Source organism: Schistocerca gregaria, chromosome 2 (genome assembly GCF_023897955.1).
Source record: "Schistocerca gregaria isolate iqSchGreg1 chromosome 2, iqSchGreg1.2, whole genome shotgun sequence".
Lineage (NCBI taxonomy): Eukaryota > Metazoa > Arthropoda > Insecta > Orthoptera > Acrididae > Schistocerca > Schistocerca gregaria.
The window spans coordinates 1,051,629,903-1,051,650,872 of record NC_064921.1 but is presented as its reverse complement, the minus strand read 5'-3'; the positions used below and the strand labels follow the sequence as shown (position 1 = coordinate 1,051,650,872).

At 36.1% G+C, this 20,970-nt stretch overlaps 1 protein-coding gene and 1 long non-coding RNA gene across 3 annotated transcripts in view; one reads left to right on the top strand and one right to left on the bottom strand.

Moving 5' to 3' along the window:
- The window catches only part of LOC126335576 (ATP-binding cassette sub-family C member 4-like), a 276,697-nt gene that overhangs the window by 202,294 nt on the left and 53,433 nt on the right, over positions 1–20,970 (top strand). For both annotated transcript variants that reach the window (XM_049999007.1, XM_049999006.1), the window contains exons 13-15: positions 12,406–12,602; positions 15,256–15,731; positions 20,452–20,531. In XM_049999007.1, coding sequence (XP_049854964.1) covers positions 12,406–12,602; positions 15,256–15,731; positions 20,452–20,531 — 753 coding nt within the window. The remainder of the gene's footprint in view (positions 1–12,405; positions 12,603–15,255; positions 15,732–20,451; positions 20,532–20,970) is intronic.
- LOC126335578 (uncharacterized) overlaps positions 16,011–20,970 on the bottom strand; it is a 62,400-nt gene continuing 57,440 nt past the window's right edge. The window contains exon 3 of the long non-coding RNA XR_007564893.1: positions 16,011–16,342. This is a non-coding gene — a long non-coding RNA (uncharacterized LOC126335578). The remainder of the gene's footprint in view (positions 16,343–20,970) is intronic.

Below are 20,970 nucleotides of genomic sequence, written 5' to 3'. Positions count from 1 at the left end.
AAATCCTTGGGTAACAGAAGAAATATTGAATTTAATTGATGAAAGGAGAAAATATAACAATGCAGTAAATGAAGCAGGCAAAAAGGAATACAAACGTCTCAAAAATGAGATCGACAGGAAGTGCAAAATGGCTAAACAGGGATGGCTAGAGGACAAATGTAAGGATGTAGAAGCTTATCTCACTAGGGGTAAGATAGATACTGCCTACAGGAAAATTAAAGAGACCTTTGGAGAGAAGAGAATCACGTGTATGAATATCAAGAGCTCAGATGGCAGGCCAGTTCTAAGCAAAGAAGGGAAGGCAGAAAGGTGGAAGGAGTATATAGAAGGTTTATACAAGGGCGATGTACTTGAGGACAATATTATGGAAATAGAAGAGGATGTAGATGAAGACGAAATGGGAGATACGATACTGCGTGAAGAGTTTGACAGAGCACTGAAAGACCTGAGTCGAAACAAGGCCCCCGGAGTAGACAACATTCCACTAGAACTACTGACGGCCTTGGGAGAGCCAGTCATGACAAAACTCTACCAGCTGGTGAGCAAGATGTATGAGACAGGCGAAATACCCTCAGACTTCAAGAAGAATATAATAATTCCAATCCCAAAGAAAGCAGGTGCTGACAGATGTGAAAATTACCGAACTATCAGTTTAATAAGCCACGGCTGCAAAATACTAACGCGAATTCTTTACAGACGAATGGAAAAACTGGTAGATGCAGACCTCGGGGAAGATCAGTTTGGATTCCGTCGAAATGTTGGAACACGTGAGGCAATACTGACCTTACGACTTATCTTAGAAGAAAGATTAAGAAAAGGCAAACCTACGTTTCTAGCATTTGTAGACTTAGAGAAAGCTTTTGACAATGTTGACTGGAATACGCTTTTTCAAATTCTAAAGGTGGCAGGGGTAAAATACAGGGAGCGAAAGGCTATTTATAATTTGTACAGAAACCAGATGGCAGTAATAAGAGTCGAGGGGCATGAAAGGGAAGCAGTGGTTGGGAAAGGAGTGAGACAGGGTTGTAGCCTCTCCCCGATGTTATTCAATCTGTATATTGAGCAAGCAGTAAAGGAAACAAAAGAAAAATTTGGAGTAGGTATTAAAATTCATGGAGACGAAGTAAAAACTTTGAGGTTCGCCGATGACATTGTAATTCTGTCAGAGACGGCAAAGGACTTGGAAGAGCAGTTGAACGGAATGGACAGTGTCTTGAAAGGAGGATATAAAATGAACATCAACAAAAGCAAAACGAGGATCATGGAATGTAGTCAAATTAAATCGGGTGATGCTGAGGGAATTAGATTAGAAAATGAGACACTTAAAGTAGTAAAGGAGTTTTGCTATTTAGGAAGTAAAATAACTTATGATGGTCGAAGTAGAGAGGACATAAAATGTAGACTGGCAATGGCAAGGAAAGCGTTCCTGAAGAAGAGAAATTTGTTAACATCCAGTAGAGATTTTAGTGTCAGGAAGTCGTTTCTGAAAGTATTTGTATGGAGTGTAGCCATGTATGGAAGTGAAACATGGACGATAAATAGTTTGGACAAGAAGAGAATAGAAGCTTTCGAAATGTGGTGCTACAGAAGAATACTGAAGATAAGGTGGATAGATCACGTAACTAATGAGGAGGTATTGAATAGGATTGGGGAGAAGAGAAGTTTGTGGCACAACTTGACTAGAAGAAGGGATCGGTTGGTAGGACATGTTTTGAGGCATCAAGGGATCACAAATTTAGCATTGGAGGGCAGCGTGGAGGGTAAAAATCGTAGAGGGAGACCGAGAGATGAGTACACTAAGCAGATTCAGAAGGATGTAGGTTGCAGTAGGTACTGGGAGATGAAGAAGCTTGCACAGGATAGAGTAGCATGGAGAGCTGCATCAAACCAGTCTCAGGACTGAAGACAACAACAACAATTACATACATCACAAAAATCTTTAAGTCGTGCCACAAAAAATTACTGAATCACTCTTCTAACATTATATATGATACAAATTGCCTATCTGAATTTGGTTACATGTCCAGTTTAAAAGAATCTTCTCTAGTTTTTGTAATATGTCAACATTGCACTGAATTCCTCTGTGGAATTTTACAGTTACATTAATTACAAGTTTAATTTACAGATTTGTAGTTGGTAATTTCTGTAAGAATATGTTGTCCTGACTTGCAAAGGAACATAAATGTTAAGAATTCCAGAATTAATGGTTTACACAATTAATTTGCTTCATGGGTAACATTCACTTTTACTAATTGAATTATAATTACAAAACTGAATTAAAAAGTTTACTAACATTTATACACTATTAACACTGATTCCAGAATTTGGTCTCTCTCTTCAACACATCCCACAATTCCTGTTGTTGTTGTTGTTGTTGTTGTTGTTGTTGTTGTGGTCTTCAGTCCATACAATGGTTTAATGCAGCTCTCCATGCTACCCTATCAAGAGTAAACTGCTTCATCTCCCAGTACCTACCGCAACCTACATCCTTCTGAATCTGCTTAGTGTATTCATCTCTTGGTGTCCCTCTATGATTTTTACCCTCCACACTGCCCTCCAATACTAAATTGGTAATCCCTTGATGGCTCAGAACATGTCCTACCAACCGATCCCTTTTTCTAGTCAAGTTGTGCCTCCTCATTAGTTATATGATCTACCCATCTAATCTTCAGCATTCTTCTGTAGCACCGCATTTCGAAAGCTTCGATTCTCTTCTTGTCCAAACTATTTATCGTCCATGCTTCACTTCCATACATGGCTACACTCCATACAAATACTTTCAGAAACGATTTCCTCACACTTAAATCTATACTCGATGTTAACAAATTTCTCTTCTTCAGAAACACTTTCCTTGCCTTTGCCTGTCTACATTTTATATCCTCTCTACTTCGACCATCATCAGTTATTTTGCTCCTCAAATAGCAAAACTCCTTTACTACTTTAAGTGTCTCATTTCCTAATCTAATTCCCTCAGCATCACCTGACTTAATTTGACTACATTCCATTATCCTCGTTTTGCTTTTGTTGAAGTTCATTTTATATCCTCCTTTCAAGACACTGTCTATTCCGTTCAACTGCTCTTCTCCATGGATTTTAATATCTACTCCAAATTTTCTTTTGTTTCCTTCACTGCTTGCTCAATATACAGATTGAATAACACTGGGGAGAGGCTACAACCCTATCTCACTCCCTTCCCAAGCACCGCTTCCCTTTCATGTCCCTCAACTCTTATAACTGCCATCTGGTTTCTGTACAAATTGTAAATAGCATTTCACTCCCTGTATTTTACCCCTGCCACCTTCAGAATTTTAAAGAGAGTGTTCCAATCAACATTGTCAAAAGCTTTCTCTAAGTCTACAAATGCTATAAATGTAGGTTTGGCTTTTCTTAATCTAGCTTCTAAGATAAGTCGTAGGGTCAGTATTGCCTCAAGTGTTCCAACATTTCTACGGAATCCAAACTGATCTTCCCTGAGATCGGCTTTATCAGTTTTCCCAAACGTCTGTAAAGAATTCGCGTTAGTATTTTGCATCCGTGACTTACTAAACTGATTGTTCGGTAATTTTCACATCTGTCAGCACCTGCTTTCTTTTGGATTGGAATTATTATATTATTCTTGAAGTCTGGGGGTATTTCACCTGTCTCATATATCTTGTGCACCAGATGGTAGAGTTTTGTCAGGACTGGCTCTCCCAAGGCCATCAGTAGTTCTAATGGAATGTTGTCTACTCCCGCGTCCTTGTTTCCACTCAGGTCTTTCAGTGCTCTGTCAAAGTCTTCACACAGTATCATATCTCCCATTCCACCTTCATCTACATCCTCTTCCATTTGCATAATATTATTCTCAAGTACATTGCCCTTGTATAGACCCTCTATATACTCCTTCCACCTTTCTGCGTTCCCTTCTTTGCTTAGAACTGGGTTTCCATCTGAGCTCTTGATATTCATATAAGTGGTTCTCTTTTCTCTGAAGGTCTCTTTAATTTTCCTGTAGGCAGTATCTATCTTACACCTAGTGAGATAAGCCTCTACATCCTTACATTTGTCCTCTAGCCATCCCTGCTTGGCCATTTTACACTTCCTGTCGATCTCATTTTTGAGACGTTTATATTCCTTTTTGCCTACTTCATTTTTATATTTTCTCCTTTCATCAATTAAATTCAATATTTCTTCTGTTACCCAAGGATTTCTACTAGCCCTTGTCTTTTTACCTACTTGATCCTCTGCTGCCTTCACTACTTCATCCCTCAGAGCTACCCATTCTTCATCTACTGCATTTCTTTCCCCCATTCCTGTCAGTTGTTCCCTTATGCTCTCCCTGAAACTCTGTACAACCTCTGGTTTAGTCAGTTTATCCAGGTCCCATCTCCTTAAATTCCCACCTTTTTGCAGTTTCTTCAGTTTTACTCTACAGTTCATAAGCAATAGATTGTGGTCAGAGTCCACATCTGCCCCTGGAAATGTCTTACAATTTAAAACCTGGTTCCTAAATCTCTGTCTTACCATTATATAATCTATCTGAAACCTGTCGGTATCTCCAGGATTCTTCCATGTATACAACCTTCCTTTATGAATCTTGAACCAAGTATTAGCTATGATTAAGTTGTACTCTGTGCAAAATTCTACCAGGCGGCTTCCTCTTTCATTTCTTAGCCCCAATCCATATTCACCTACTACGTTTCCTTCTCTCCCTTTTCCTACTACCGAATTCCAGTCACCAATGACTATTAAATTTTCGTCTCCCTTCACTATCTGAATAATTTCTTTTGTCTCATCATACATTTCATCAATTTCTTTATCATCTGCAGAGCTAGTTGGCAGATAAACTTGTACTAATGTAGTAGGCATGGGCTTTGTGTCTATCTTGGCAACAATAATGTGTTCACTATGCTGTTTGTAGTAGCTTACCAGCACTCCTATTTTTTTTTATTCCTTATTAAACCTACTCCTGCATTACCCCTATTTGATTTTGTATTTATAACCCTGTATTCGTCGGACCAAAACTCTTGTTCCTCCTGCCAGTGAACTTCACTAATTCTTACTATATCTAACTTTAACCTATCCATTTCCCTTTTTAAATTTTCTAACCCACCTGCTCGATTAAGGAATCTGACATTCCATGCTCCGATCCATAGAAAGCCAGTTTTCTTTCTCCTGATAACGACGTTCTCTTGAGTAGTCCCCGCTCGGAGATCCAAATGGGGGACTATTTTACCTCCTGAATATTTTACCCAAGTTGACATCATCATCATTTAACCATACAGTAGAACTGCATGCCCTCAGGAAAAATTACAGCTGTAGTTTCCCCTTGCTTTCAGCCGTTCACAGTACCAGCATAGCAAGGCCGTTTTGGTTATTGTTACAAGGCCAGATCAGTCAATCATCCAGACTTTTGCCCCTGCAACTACTGAAAAGGCTGCTGCCCCTCTTCAGGAACCACATGTTTGTCTGGCCTCTTAACAGATACCCCTCCGTTGTGGTTGCACCTACAGTACGGCTATCTGTATCGCTGAGGCACGCAAGCCTCCCCACCAACGGCAAGGTCCATGGTTCTTTGGAGGTATGGAGGGGGGGGGGGGGGGGGGCAATAATTGACTTAGGGAGGGGCAATAATTGACTTATCTTAACTGTACATTACTTTACTTGATTAAGAACATACATTAATTGACCTGTTACAGCTGAACATTTTTGTTACAGTTATTTCACACTGTTGCACTAAGTGACTTTATTCACTAAGTATACTTATACACTTGCCACATCTGTTTTAGCACGTATCGTGTGCTATGAAACCTGTTGTATCAGGTACTCCACAGGACCCAATACAGCCTGTTTTGTTACATCTCCTACAGTCACTCAATGATGACTTCTTCCCACACACCACAGCATCATCAGCAAACAGCCGCAGACTGCTGTTCAGCCTGTCCGTCACATCATTTGTGTATTTGGAGAAGAAGAATGGTCCTATCACTCTTTCCTTAGGTACTGCTGACAGTACCCTTAACTCACCTTCAAGGGCAGTTTACCGGGATCTACGTCTTATGCAGTCTTTGAGCCACTCAGTACCTGGGAACTTAATTCATATGCTTAAACCTTCATTAACCATCTGCAGTGGACCACTGTGTGAAATGCTTTCTGGAAATCTAGGAATATGGAATCTGCCTGTTACCCTTTCTGTAATTAATAGGATATTTTGTGAGAAAAGGGCAAGCTGAGTTTCACATGAGCATTGCTTTCTAAATCCACACTGATCTGTGGATAGAACCTTTCCTGCCTTAAGTAATTTTATCAAACAATGGAAAATCCAGGTAGAAATGTAAAAAATATGGGAAAAGCAGATTACGGATTACTACTTACTGTAAAGAAGACATGTTAAGTTGCAGATAGAAGTGTCCTTTAATTGTGACCATCTGCAACTTCTTCTTTACGGTATGTAGCAACCTGTCTTAGCCTGCATTGTTTAGTAAATTTATTATATTCAGACTCAGAATATGTTCAAGAATTCTGGAGAAAAATAATATTAAGGATGGTAGTCCGTGCTTTTGCAGGTACATTCTTTTACCCTTCTTACACACAGGAGCACACAGCAGTTTTTTACTAGTTGTGTGAGACTTTGTCCTGGATGGGAGATTAGTGAGAAATGCTACATAAGCATGGAGCCAGTGCCACAGAGTACTCTCTTACAACTGAATTGGGATTCCTTCTGGATCAGGCAACAATTCTTTTTCCAACTATTTCAGTTGCTTCTCAGTGCCAGGGATGCCTATTACTAGGTCTCCATATGGAAGTCTGTGAAATGGTTAAATAATATTATGTATGTACAATCCTCCTGCATGAATCATTTCTTACATACAAAATTTAAAACTTCAGCCCTTCGTTTGCTGTTTTCTATTGTCATGCCAGACTGAACAACAGGTGACTGAATAGGAGCCTCCAACCCATTTAGTTATTTTATGTGGCTCCAAACTTTTCTTGGATTCTTAGCATGATTTTTGCTAAGGTTGGACAGTGGAAGTTGTGACATGCTTTGTGCATTGATATTTTACAGATGCACAAATTTCTACTAACTGTTACCTGTCATTATTTGTGCATTCTTTCGTGAACTGAGATTTAACAGTCTGCTTCTTAAGCATTTTAAAATTTGGGTATTGAAGCACGATGGTTTTTTTTCCATCCTTTATCCACTTATTCAGCACATATTTCTCAAAAGTGTGATTTACAAGCAGTTTAAACTTTTCTTGTAATTCCACTACATCCATCATTCAAGCTATAATTCCTTAAAGCTGTCACTGATGTGAGGAACTACACTTTATTATATTCTACAAACTGGCCAGTGCTTATGTATCTACATTTCTGGTCATGAGAGGCTTTTGACATTGAAGCTAAATCAATAGCGTATAACATGTTAGACCATGTATCAGGTTCTTCAATACTGAATCAGCTCTTGTATCAGGTAGTACAGCACTTTCTGCTGTTGATTAGATTCTTCACTAATAGTTTGTGCATACAATTGTTGGAATACAAAACCTGTAAAAATACATGTATAAAAGGCAGTGTCCTGTCGTGTCTCACTGACTCGTCATCGCTGTTAAGGGTAGACACTTGAAATGTTATAATGCAGATATTGTTTAAGATGGAATTTTTCGAAATTCGAACCTTAAGAGGGTGAAATAGGGGATGTAAAATTCTTCGAAAATATATCACTATTACAGCAATTTTGAAGCTAGACCTACGAAAGTTGGTGTTTGGTTTCTTGGTAAGAAATAAAGAAATACTTGTTCCAGAATTTTTGGAAATTTAACCGCTAAGGGGTGACATAATGGGTGAAAGTGTTTTTTGTTTTGTTTTAATGAATCATTATTTTAAAAAATTACTTAAGTAGTTTTAAAGCTATATCTATGAAAACTGATATTTGTCTTCCTGATTACAAATTAAAAAAATTGTTTTACTATTTTTGGAAATAGGGGATGAAATGTTTCATTATGAAAGCTTTTTTGAAGCTAAATCTATTAAAATTTGAATTTGGTTTCTCAGTTAGAAATTAAAGAATACATGTTTCACTGGTTTTGGAAATTCAGTCTTATGGGGGTGAAATAGGGGATGAAAGTTTTCAGAAATATTTCATTATGCAATAATTTTTAAAATCAAAACAATGAAAATTTGTATTTGGCTTCTCTGTTACATAAAAAACATTACGCATTTCACTGTGTTTGGAAATTCAACCTCTAAGGCGGTGAAACAGGGTGTGAAATGTTTTATGAAAATGTATTATTTTGAAAGTAGTTTTAAAGCTAAATCTTTCAAATCTAGTTTTTGGCTTCTCAGTTAGAAATGAGAAAAATGTGTGTCACTATTTTTGGAAATTCAACCCCTAAGCAGGTAAAATAAGGCCAGACTGATCCATTGGCTCATTATTTCCCATCCCAAACCACTGAGGATTTAAACTTGAAATTTGCAGTGGGTGGTGTTGGTCTTATACTGTAGGCATCATTTCAGAAGGGACTGTTCAAAATTCCACCCCCTAGAGGATGAAATAGGGGATGAAAGATTTTTTTGAGATTATGTCACTGTAAGACAGTTGTGAAGGTAGAACTACAAAAATTGATATTTTATTTCTCAGTCAAAAATTAAAAAATTATTGTTTCAGTATTTTTGGAAATTCAGCCACCAGTTTGGTAAAATAGCATGTGAAATTTTTTTTGAACATAAACCATTATTGAAGAACTATTACAGCATTTTTAAAGCTACATATATGAAAATTTGTATTCAACTTCTCTGTTAGAAATTTTGAAAAATATTCAATTCAGTGTTTTTTTGAAATTCAGTCCCCTAAGGGCGCGAAATAGGGAATCAAAAGTTTTATGAAAATATTTCATTATGAAAATATTTTCAAAGCTAAATCTATGAAAATTTGTATTGGCATCTCTGTTAAAAATAAAAGAATATGTGTTTCACTGATTTTGGCATTTCAGACTGTTAAGGGGGGAAATTTTGGTTGAAAAATTTTAAGAAACTATTTCCTTGTATTACGTAAAATTTGAAGCTAAATGTATGAAAACTAGTATTTTACTTTTCTGTTGCACATACAGAAATATGTGTTAGGGGAAGAGAGTTTCTACAGAAATATCACCACTAGAATGCAAAAGACTTTATTAACAAAAACTTGGGACTCTAGCAATTAGAATCACTTTTTGGCCAGAAGTACATTCAGAAAAGACCAAGCATCTATGGCCTTAATCAAAATGAAAAGTTGAGAAGGGGTTTAATTAGTGAACAAAATAAAAATTTGATTAAAGTCTGTGCAGACTACACAGTCTACATAAGCAGAGCAGCAGACACTAAGACGCTAAGCTAGTTAAATATCATTGATCTTTGTATATGCATAATTTTATAATGTTCAACTTATATTCCCATGATTAATAAAGAAAAAAGGATGTTTAACAAACTGTAATTATAGCCATGTTTGCAAAATGCAAATATAAAAAAAAAAAAAAAAAAAAATGGACTGAGAAACAATTGAAATGTAGGTAACACTTGATATGCTTTGATAATGACCTCAACTTGTGCAAGAAACCAAAACGCCACCTAAGCCATTACAGAATACAAATTGGTACGCGATACAAAGAGCTACTGACTTTAAAATTTTCATATTTATGTCATAAGAAAATTCAGAGAATGGCGTGTTCACGATGCACTAAAAAAATTTTTGTCAAGTGTGTTATGTTGGTCTGTAATCTAAGCATAAAATATTTAGAATGCATCTTAAATCAAAATTCCAAAACACAATTAATTTTCATAAATGTTGATACTAGCATCCTATTTGGATTTTTATAACACTGAAGTAACATATAAAACTTTGACAGTTACTTCCAGTGAAAAGTAAATATTAAAATAACATCTAGCCATGAAAGTTTCAAAACAATCACTGTTAAAAATAAGAATGTTGTACGGTATTTTGACAGCTGTTGATCATTACATACAATCAGAATTTTTATGTGAAAATCAACATCAGTTTTTTATGTAGCACAAATATGGTCTTCAATGGTCACCTGCATAGGGGACTTAAAATGTAAACATTACGCTGATTCTTGACTAAGTGCTACTGATTTGGTACTTCCACACTGGAGATACAGATTCTATTTGGATATACTGGAATACAAAAGTGGTTTTGTTAAGTTTACTTATGTTGTAGTGTTGCACAATATTGTTGTTAATGGTGACATGTTCATCACCTTGAGTTACATAAAATCTGAAGCTTGGTTAAACCAGGAAAGACATTCAAGTTGTTGGCAACTGACTATTAGTGTAGAAACTGCAAGTTGGAGACTGCAAAGTTGATAGTGACAGTTATGCAGTTTCAACACCTTCAAGTCCTTCTGGGACAAAGATAAGCAATATGTGATTACTCGTCTTCATTCAACAAAGCCAGAATGAGTTTTGCTGAACTTACAGCAGGTGCTAAAATTCCAGTCAGGAAACTGAGTCATCATCATAAACTACAGCAACAATGGGCTAAAATTTATTGCTGTAATAGTTCTACATCACCAAATGCTGACTTAAATTTTATTCATTGATTGTTGCTTTATACAACGTTTAGTATACAATTTAAGACAAATAAAGGTAGTAAAGGAATTTGATGGTCCTGTATAAAAAGGCTAAAGCACATCAGGCTTTCAGGTCAAAGAACTTATTCTATGCAGTGAAAGAGAAGAAATGGTATAGGTAAATGAGACTTCGATGTACCCTGTTGTGTCTCCTTCGCCCATAGGATCTCTTTTACCATTCCAAATACAGCAAAAGTGAATAATTAAATAAAAATAAATAAATAAATGGTACTGATTTATATTATATTAACCAGTAACTATTAAATTATGCTCCTGTCAACTACTCAACACTTAAACTTTATAGTGAGTTGGTTACTAACATTCCTTCCATTGGTGTACATTAATCTTAGTTGTTAGTGTACCATGCTGGAGCCATAGATAGTTGAACTGTTACACTACCATTCACGACATACAGGCAAATATAAAAGAGAAAAATGGCAGATTCACAATAATAGTTCTTCGCCTTAAAGTGGTGATCATATTCTTCTATGACAGAAGAGCTATACATGGACTTGTGTTCAAGAGCTGATTGATGCCTCTTCTGTAAAAATAATAGTTTCCGCTCTTGTTTCAATGGACAGTGTTTAGAAGTTCATCATTATGGAGAGTGACCACATAAGTTTTTATCAGTTAACTTTCTACTCTGAAATATCCTTTGTTGTTTCCAAGAATAATGCAGTTTTCCTAGTGTGTAAAAGAAGAGAGCTCTTGTTTAGTGTTAGTTTCCTGATAGTGACTTTACTGTGAGTTTTATGAAGGGACCAGTTTACACTCTGATTTGCCTGCAACTTTTATCATATTACGATCCAATAGACTACTGGTGGAATAGTGGTTTGTTGTGCAGTAGTACTGATTTATTCATAAAACTAATATACATATATGTGACATTAGAAAAACAGAAGAAAGGGTTATTTATGGCATTCCCGGGTCATTTATGGCATTCCCCAAAGGACTGCTTTACCGTGCTCAGATAAGAATGGAGCAACATAAAATCACATTTGTTGTGAGAGAAGTATTTTTCTCCTTAATTTTATGGAGAAATAAACAGAAATGCAACAAGCAGGTAACGAGTATGTAGTGGAATGTAGGTGTACAAAATAAACCATTCAATATGTAGTTAGTAGCAGTATGAAGGTGATTACTGATAATATCCCTTCTCACACCTTTCTCTTACACACACACACACACACACACACACACACACACACACACACACACACCAAGCAGGTAACGAGTATGTAGTGGAATGTAGGTGTACAAAATAAACCATTCAATATGTAGTTAGTAGCAGTATGAAGGTGATTACTGATAATATCCCTTCTCACACCTTTCTCTTACATGCACGCGTACACACACACACACACACACACACACACACACACACACACACACACACACACACACACACAAAGGAAAACACATATCCATATTAAAAGTTACTATAAGAGATCATCATAATGAAAATTTCCAACCAAAAGAAATAAAATATATAGCAGTATTCTTTTAAGTAACTGTGTCACATCAAAAAGCCCTATTTTGCTCTGTAGAATGCATACTGACACCTAAAAAGGTAAATCATAATTTATCAGTCCATATGTTTCAGACTTAGAATGAAACATTTTGAAAACCTAGAAGGTGAATAGTGTATATTAATAATATTTGAAAATAAGAAATTAGAATTTACATTTTTAACAGAATTTGTGCTATATAAATGTAACTGAAATGCCTTAGGTAGTTTCTCCATGGCAAGTTTCTTTAGTATTTACTACCCTTAAAAAAATAATTTAAAAACTGAAAATTGCAGACTTCCATTCATGAAGATCAAGATGGAGATGAGCCTGATGAAAGTGCTGAGATGATAGAAAGAGGAAAATTGAATAAAGCTCTCTACAAAGAATACATAACAGCTGGCTCGAGTTATTGGCTACTTGGATGGCTTCTTCTTGTCCTCATAGTTGGGCAGGCAGCGTCAAACAGTGCTGATTTTTGGGTTACATACTGGTGAGTATAATTATACTGCCAGTTCAGATGTTAGTAAGTCTTTGCATTCTGTAAAGGAGTATAAGCAACATGAAACTATTCTTGTTTTCAGTTTCTCCTGCCTTAAAGACAAGCTGTGAATCAGCAACAAATGTGTAAAGGAATACACAAATCCTAATTACAATTGTTACTGCCATTAACATCATGACACTCAATAGAATTTTAATTACCTTCAAATTCATCACTGTTAAAAAGCTGCATTTTTATTTTATTTTTATAGGCAGTAAAGAACTAATAACGATACACTACATTTAAATTTTCAAGTAATATTTCCTGTCTACTTACCCTAATAACTTGTTCAGAACTTCAGAGAGCAATTACCTTATCCTGTACAATAAATATTTCTCTTTTCTTTTCCTTGACAAACAAGTTTCATAAATGCTTACATCTGGGAAATTATTCTTCTGACCTACTCTCTTTCTCACCCTTTTTCTATATATCATATAGTATCCCGTGTGATCCACTGGTATGCAATACAGACATGTATTGGAGGCTACCATCTCTCCAGATTGCTGCTCACACCACTTCATGGATTCAGGCTAAACAGTGTAACCGCACACATAAACATACCATGTTTGGCAACAACTGCACCTCCTGCAGCCATCACAGTAATATGTGGTACCAGTTTTGCCTCTAGAGACGCCACAGTTAGCAGTGCCAACACAGTCACCAATTATCCTTGTGCTGATTATGTGCCTGCCAGTCTCGAAGAAGTATTCTTCTGCCAGGCGACTAGAAAGGATACCGTCTGACTGACCAGATGCAGTTCTCAGCAGGAGTTGCCCCATGCCGTGGCGCCGACTGCACTTGCCAGTTACTCAACTGGAGCTCCTGTTGCCCAGCACTGTTGTATGCTTGGAGCTACATCTAAGTCTTCAATTGACATCCTGTCCAAGCTAGCCGCTTCAGTTACCAATCCCATATCCCCACTTTTCTTCATACTGGTCACCGATGCCCACAATCCGAGTTGTGTACGAACTGTCACACCGTGCCTTGTCCAAGTTCTCTAAGCTTGGCAAAACATTGCCCACACCTGCACCTCTGTGCAACTCACCATCACTATTTCCTTTGCTGGCCATGTCAATGGTCCATCCAAGGAAGTCATCTCTCAGCAGCAGGCACATCTATCTCCAACCGTTATGAGCTCCCACCTTACTGGGACCCCTCTCCTGGATTTCCCTCAAGCCTTACTGCTCTCCACCAACACAGCCACACTTTCATTGCCCTTGTAAGAAGTCTTCTAGTGCAATAGAGTGTATTGAAGTCTGAATGACTGTTTTGTTGTATTCTGGTTGTGTTAATAATGTCCATTTATTTCCTGCTACTTGGGCCACATTATTGGCATGGTTCCCTCAGCTATGAAGCAAAACATGGCAGCTTCAGCTGCCATTTAAGTCAATGATTAAACTTACTCAAATAAGGCAACTGTTGCCAACTTATCTATATGCCTTAAAATCAAAACAAATAAATAAATTTAATTTCATTATTGGTGTCACAGCTAAATTTTAGTTATAATTGGAATGTATGTGTTTTGTAGGGCTCTGGATTTTGTTCCCAAGTTTTGGTAGTTTCACTATTCTATTGTTAATTGCTATTACCTTGTCATTTTCTTAAAATTTTCAGTTTATATGATATGAGTTCATCATGACTACAACAGTTAGTTATAAGATTAAAACATCCAACTAGATGTGTTTTTACTCTTGATTTCAGATCACGTGTGAACATAAACACACACAAAAATTGGAAAACAGAATTAAGAATAAGTATGTAATACAATATGTCATCAAATACCTAAAAGCTGTATGTTAAAAGTATTCATGAAACTGAACATTACAATAGTTTACTATCATTTAATGCGACATGGCCATGTGTTTTTCCAACCCTCAAACAAGCTCACCAAACATGCTATGAGAGGATGCAAAATTAACAGTGAGGCTGAATGACAGTGCAGTTTTGATTTCACATATGCAGCTCTCTGTTAAAGAAGATTGGTACATAAAAAGGAAGAAAAAAATCATTAGACTGATCCCGACACCTCTAACCATCAAACCATCCATCCACAAATGCTTCAAAGTTGTAAATAAGAAGATGTTTTGCTGAAAGAATGAGTTCAGTCGCACTGGTACATTGAAATAAACATATCTTAGTCACCTGGAAGTCTCTGTTATTGAGTGGATGCACCTTGACAGTTACAAGCTAATGTTGTATTATGGGAGTATCAGCAAATGTAAAGTGGAGGTGGCAAGCATACACAAAAGGAGTAGAGTCAAATCCCAAGCTTCAGAACCTAAAGAGTGCTTTATTGGTTAGTTCTTTGAATGGTATGCCATGTAAGTGAATGTGATGGCACTCATTACACTACTTCAATCGTGTGTGAGCTACCACCAGGGCAAAGTTCAAGTTTTGTTCTGAAGCTGAGGAAGATAATAGCCTCCTTCTCAATAACATTTTGGGAAAATTTTGCTGATCACATTAAGGAATTTGAGTATAGGGTTATAGCATTGTCCAAAATATAAGTTTATTTAATGGCCATTTTGCTATATCACTTGAAATAATTGTATGATACAACTCAGATTACACTACAGTTATAGTTTAATAAACATTTATTTTACAGGACAAATCAGGAACAGCTGAGAATGGACAGAATGAATCAAAAAGTGTCATTTGAACTGCCAAAAATTGTTAATAGTACTGACAGATTTCTGTCAGTTAATTCTACTTCAGGATATTCAGAAACAACAGAATATAATGACACTACTGATTCCATACCGTGGAATGACACTCTGTATGCACCTGAAACAGTGAAGGAAAGAAATGTTCCCGGAAATGAGAAGCCTGAAATTTATATTAATAGTGAAGACGTTAATATCAGTTACCCAAACGAAAGCAACATTACAGCTCTTGAATCCTTCACAAGAGATGAATACATTATAATATATACAGTGTGCATTGCCGGAAGCATCATAATTACAACATACAGATCCTTTGTTTTCTTTAAAGTCACAATGAATTCCTCTCAAGGTCTCCATAACAGAATATTCAATGCTATACTTAAAGGAGCAATGAGATTTTTTGACACAAATCCCTCAGGTATGTAAAATAAATGAATTAGTGTGATGTAGTGTTTCCTGACTATTATTATTGTTATTATTATTATTATTATTGTTATTATTATTATGTTACTGGCAAACTGCGTAGTAAGAACCACTGTCAGACAGTGTACAGTCACCCAGCAACAAATGTTTCAAACCTTATTAAACGGTTAAAAAGAGCACTAAGAAAGCTTCGTAGGCTGAGTGAGGAGTCACTCTAAGTGGTGATTTCTATTATTGATTTCTTCTTAGATATTACTTGTCAAGGGCACTTAGAGTTATTACATCCAGTTTTGGTTTGTCCTCCTCAGTTACATTCCTAGCAAGAATAGGTCATAGTGCAACAAAACTGATAATTTATTTCTAGATGCAATTTTTTGAGAATATTGTTTCTCAATCTTAATTTCAGAACCACTATATTTATATACAATTGTTCTGTAAAATTATATACTTCCTCACAAATTTGTATATCTTTTGTAACATACACAGTCTTTGGTAATGGAGAAAAACATTTGGTATGTTGCCAATGGATAATGAGTAGTACACTATGATGTGGGCTCTTCAGAATGTGGGTTCACTGAAAGGAATGAAATCAGGAGCACTTCTTTCCTGAAACCAAAAGATTAATATGATGATATGTTGTATTAAAAGGGTAGGAGCATTTGTGTGTGCTCTTAGGCACATTTAGAGAATGATCCTGAAGTGGAAATGGGAAAAATATGACGCAGCAAAATTATTGGCTGGTGATTAGGTCCATAGGAAGACAATACATTCAAATAATTACATTTCTTATATATATATATATATATATATATATATATATATATATATATATAATAGAAAGAAACTTCCACATGGGAAAAATATATTAAAAACAAAGATTCCAAGACTTACCAAGCGGGAAAGCGCCGGTAGATAGGCACAGTGAATAAAACACACAAACACACACACACACACAGAATTTCGAGCTTTCGCAACCGGCGGCTGCTTCGTCAGGAAAGAGGGAAGGAAAAGGAAAGATGAAAGGATGTGGGTTTTAAGGGAGAGGGTAAGGAGTCATTCCAATCCCGGGAGCGGAAAGACTTCCCTTAGGGGAAAAAAAGGACAGGTGTACACTCGCACACACACACCCACACACATATCCATCCGCACATACTATAAATACAGTAATATATACAATGTCAGCTAAATAACATAACAACTATTTAACAGAAAAAAGTTTCAAATAAAGGTTGCAAATAAGAGCACAAGGTTAAATCAGACATTAGGCCTACATGAGTAAATACAGGTACAGCCAATTTGTTGTTGCAAAAACTGTGATTATGCTCAAATGCTCAATAAAATCAATTGAACTAGTTCTAGACACATTAAGTTTAGTAATGATGTACAGTTTCTTTCAAATATTCATCCACAGTATAAAAAGATATCTCTGTCAGGTAATCTTTGAGAACTTGTTTAAATTTTGGCAGTTCTGTATGAACACATTTTATATGTAGTGGGAGAGCATTGAACAGCTTAATGCTGGAGTAGTAAACTCCTTTTTGTACCAGAAAGAGACATTTCATTTCGACATGTAGATTGTTTTTGTTTCTGGTGTTATAGCCATGGAATTTACTGTTGTCTTGGTAGATAGAATAATTTTTGCACACAAAGGTCAGCAAGGAAAAAATATACTGTGAGGCAGTTGGTAGGATACCTATCTTTCGAAACAAGTGCCTGCAAGTGTGTCTTTGATGGACCCCACACATTATTCTGATTGCTTTTTTTTTTTGGACGGTGAAAACTTTTTTTGCAAGTGGTTGGTTCCCCCAGAACATGATAGCATATGACATCAATGAGTGGAAGTAGCCAAAGTAGGCAACCTTAATGGCGTCAACTTCAACCACTGAAGAAATTACTCGTAATGCAAATGTTGCCAAGCTAAGTTTCTTACATAGATGTAGAATGTGAACTGACCAATTACATTTACTGTCTATATAAGCACCCAGGAATTTTGTATCTTCAACTTTCTGTATTGGTTGATCTCTACATTTTATGTTAATTTCATTGAGATTACTTTGTGATGTATGGAACCTCATATAATGAGTTTTATTTGCATTGAGTGAGAGACCATTTGAGGAGAACCAGTTTAAGATATCATTAAAGACAGTATTTGTAGTTTGTTCAATATTGTGATCTATCAAATCATCAATTAGAAGAACCAGTTTAAGATGTCATTAAAGACAGTATTTGTAGTTTGTTCAATATTGTGATCTATCAAATCATCAATTAGAATTGTGGTATCATCAGCGAACAGGGTAAATTTGCTGTTTGTCTCAGAACAAAGAGGAAGATCATTGATGAAGATGAGGAACAGCAATGGGCCCAAAACAGAGCCTTGAGGCACCCCACATGTTATTGTGCCCCACTCAGACGAGGCAGGTTTTCCAGAAGAGCCATTTAGCATTACTGTCTGCTTCCGATCCTTCAGATACGATTGCAGCCACAAGCCAACAGTACCACCTAAACCATAGTATTCTGCCTTTTTCAAAAGAATTTGGTGGTTTACACAGTCAAAGGCTTTCGTAAGATCACAAAAAATACCCACTGGAGACATTTTTTTGTTAATGGCTTCCAAAACTTGGTTGCTGAAAGAGAATATTGCCTGTTTGGTACAAAGACCAGCACAAAAACCAAACTGATTTTTGCTTAAGATACTGTGGAAATTGAGATGATCCACAATCCTCCCGTGTATGAGTTTCTCAAGAATTTTCGAGAAGGTAGTTAATAGGGATATTGGGCGATAGTTTGTTACATTGTTTTTATCACCTTTTTTAAAGAGAGGAATCACTACAGCCAATTTTAGTCTGTCAGGGACAATCCCTTCTTGTAGGGATGTATTGTATATGTTGCATAAGACGGGACTAACAAATTTATAACAGTGTTTTAGTATTGTACTAGAAATATTGTCCACACCAGCAGAAATTTTATTTTTTAATGATCTGATTACTCTTATGACTTTGCTTACAGTAACTGGAGGTAAAGATAACTGTGGGATTCTGTTGCTAATAGCTTTCTGTAGGAGGGACAATGATTCTTCCATAGAACCATTACAGCCTGTCTTCTCTGCTGCTCTCAAAAAGTGGTTATTAAATATTTCTGCAACCAACTCAGGTTTCTTTATGATACTGTCCCCTGTTATAATCTCTACCTGAGACATGTTCTCTGTTTTCCTGCCAGTTTCCCTCTTTATTACATTCCAAATAGTTTTAATTTTATTTTCTGAGCTTTCAATTTCTGATTTTATGCACATACTTTTAGATTTATTTATAACCTTCTTGAGAATGCTACAGTAAAGCTTGTAGTGTTGTCGTTTCTTTGGATCATTACAAATCCTGAGAGAACTGTATAACATCCTCTTTGTTCTACATGATGTTATTATCCCTGTAGTGATCCAAGAGTTCTTGGCATTGCCTGTATGACTATTTCTAACTATTTTTTGGGAAAGATGGACTCAAATAAAGACATAAATTCATTTAAAAATGAATTGTACTTTTTGTTTACATCTGTTTCCCTATATACTGGGCTCCAATCTATCTCTTTTAGGCTGTCATTGAATTTCATAAGGCCCTCTTCATTTATTATCCTAAAAGATTTCCAGGAATGCTCACGACTGTTGCACACACTGATGTATTTGAGCCTAAGTAATTGACACCACCATGATCAGAAAGGCCAAGGACTGGATGTACAGTGATCTCATTGCATTTAGACTTATCTATAAATATATTATCTATCAGACTTTTACTGTTAACAGTAACCCTAGTTGGGAAATCTACAATTGCCATCAGATTATAAGACTCCATTAAATGTACTAAATCAGCTTTACTATTGCTCTCATTTAGGAAATCAACATTAAAGTCACCAGTAATTATTAAGTTCTTGGACTTTGAGTACAGTTTGGATAATAAAGAATCTAAGTGCTTAAGAAATACATTCAATTTCCCTGAGGGAGATCTATACAGTGCTAACACTATAACCGTGACGTCATTTACAGTAATCTCAACGCCACATACTTCAATTTGTTGCTCTATACAATGGCTCTTTAAAGCAGTAATAATGAGCGGGTAGGGCAGTGACTCATGTTCTCAGCTGCACCCAGCCAGCGATGATGCTTGACTCTCAGTAAACAAACCATTACATTTACTGAGACAAAAATGAGATTTTTCCAGTGTTTTCTTTTTCAAGTGTCTCTGATTTCCCTGACACGTTTGAAATTTCCTGATATTCCCTAATTTCCCTGATTTCTAGAACTTGTGGTAATTCTGTTTGATCATCTTTGAAGCAAAATGAATGTAAACTGCTCTTCTTGTGCTTGTTGAAATCAATTCTGTTTTCAGCAGCATTTTATTTTATATTTTACATGCCGATATAACCCCTATATCATGAGATTTTCAATGGTGTGTGAGAAATTACTGTTCCCCAGAAATGTGAAAAATGTAAGTCAAATAACAGCTTTGTATGAGAAGTATGAAACTCCTACAAAGTAAATTCTTGGTTAATGTCCTATCTTACTTATGCCTTCAAATTCAATCTCATACAGGTCATGTTTACTGCTGCGAGCAATGCAGATTTCTACATTTTTCATTGTTTGCTTTTTCAAATTCATGCTAGTGTTGTTAAATTCACAATCAGCATTTAAATGCAGCAGCAATGTAAAACAAATTGTTTTTGTCTTATAGGTCGAGTACTGAATCGATTTTCTAAAGACATGGGAGCCATTGATGAAATGTTACCACAAGCCTTGCTTGATGCAGTCCAGGTAAAATTTCACTTCTGTAGTATTCCATAAATAATGATGATTTTTTTCTAGAGAATAAGAAAGAGAAGTGGGAGATACACCACATTCTTTTTTATCTATTCATCACTATCAGTTATTACCAATGTAATTTCATATGGAATCAGTAAAGTTATAGTAGTTAGCTAATTATTAATTCTTATATATCTTGCATCGTGTTCATGATTCATCATTATGATACAAAAGGTGTCAACTGCTTCACAAAAGTAATTGTAAAAATAACAAAAGTGAAAATTCCTGGGTGGAGCAATTTGTAAAATTTTGTAAAGGTAAACCACTGACCAGTAGTGGAGTGATGTGTGGAGCACAATAGCATATAACAGTAAACAGCATTCACATTAGCTCTTTTTGCAGCAATAGTATTCATATTCATATGCACAACCACCCATAAGATATAATTCTG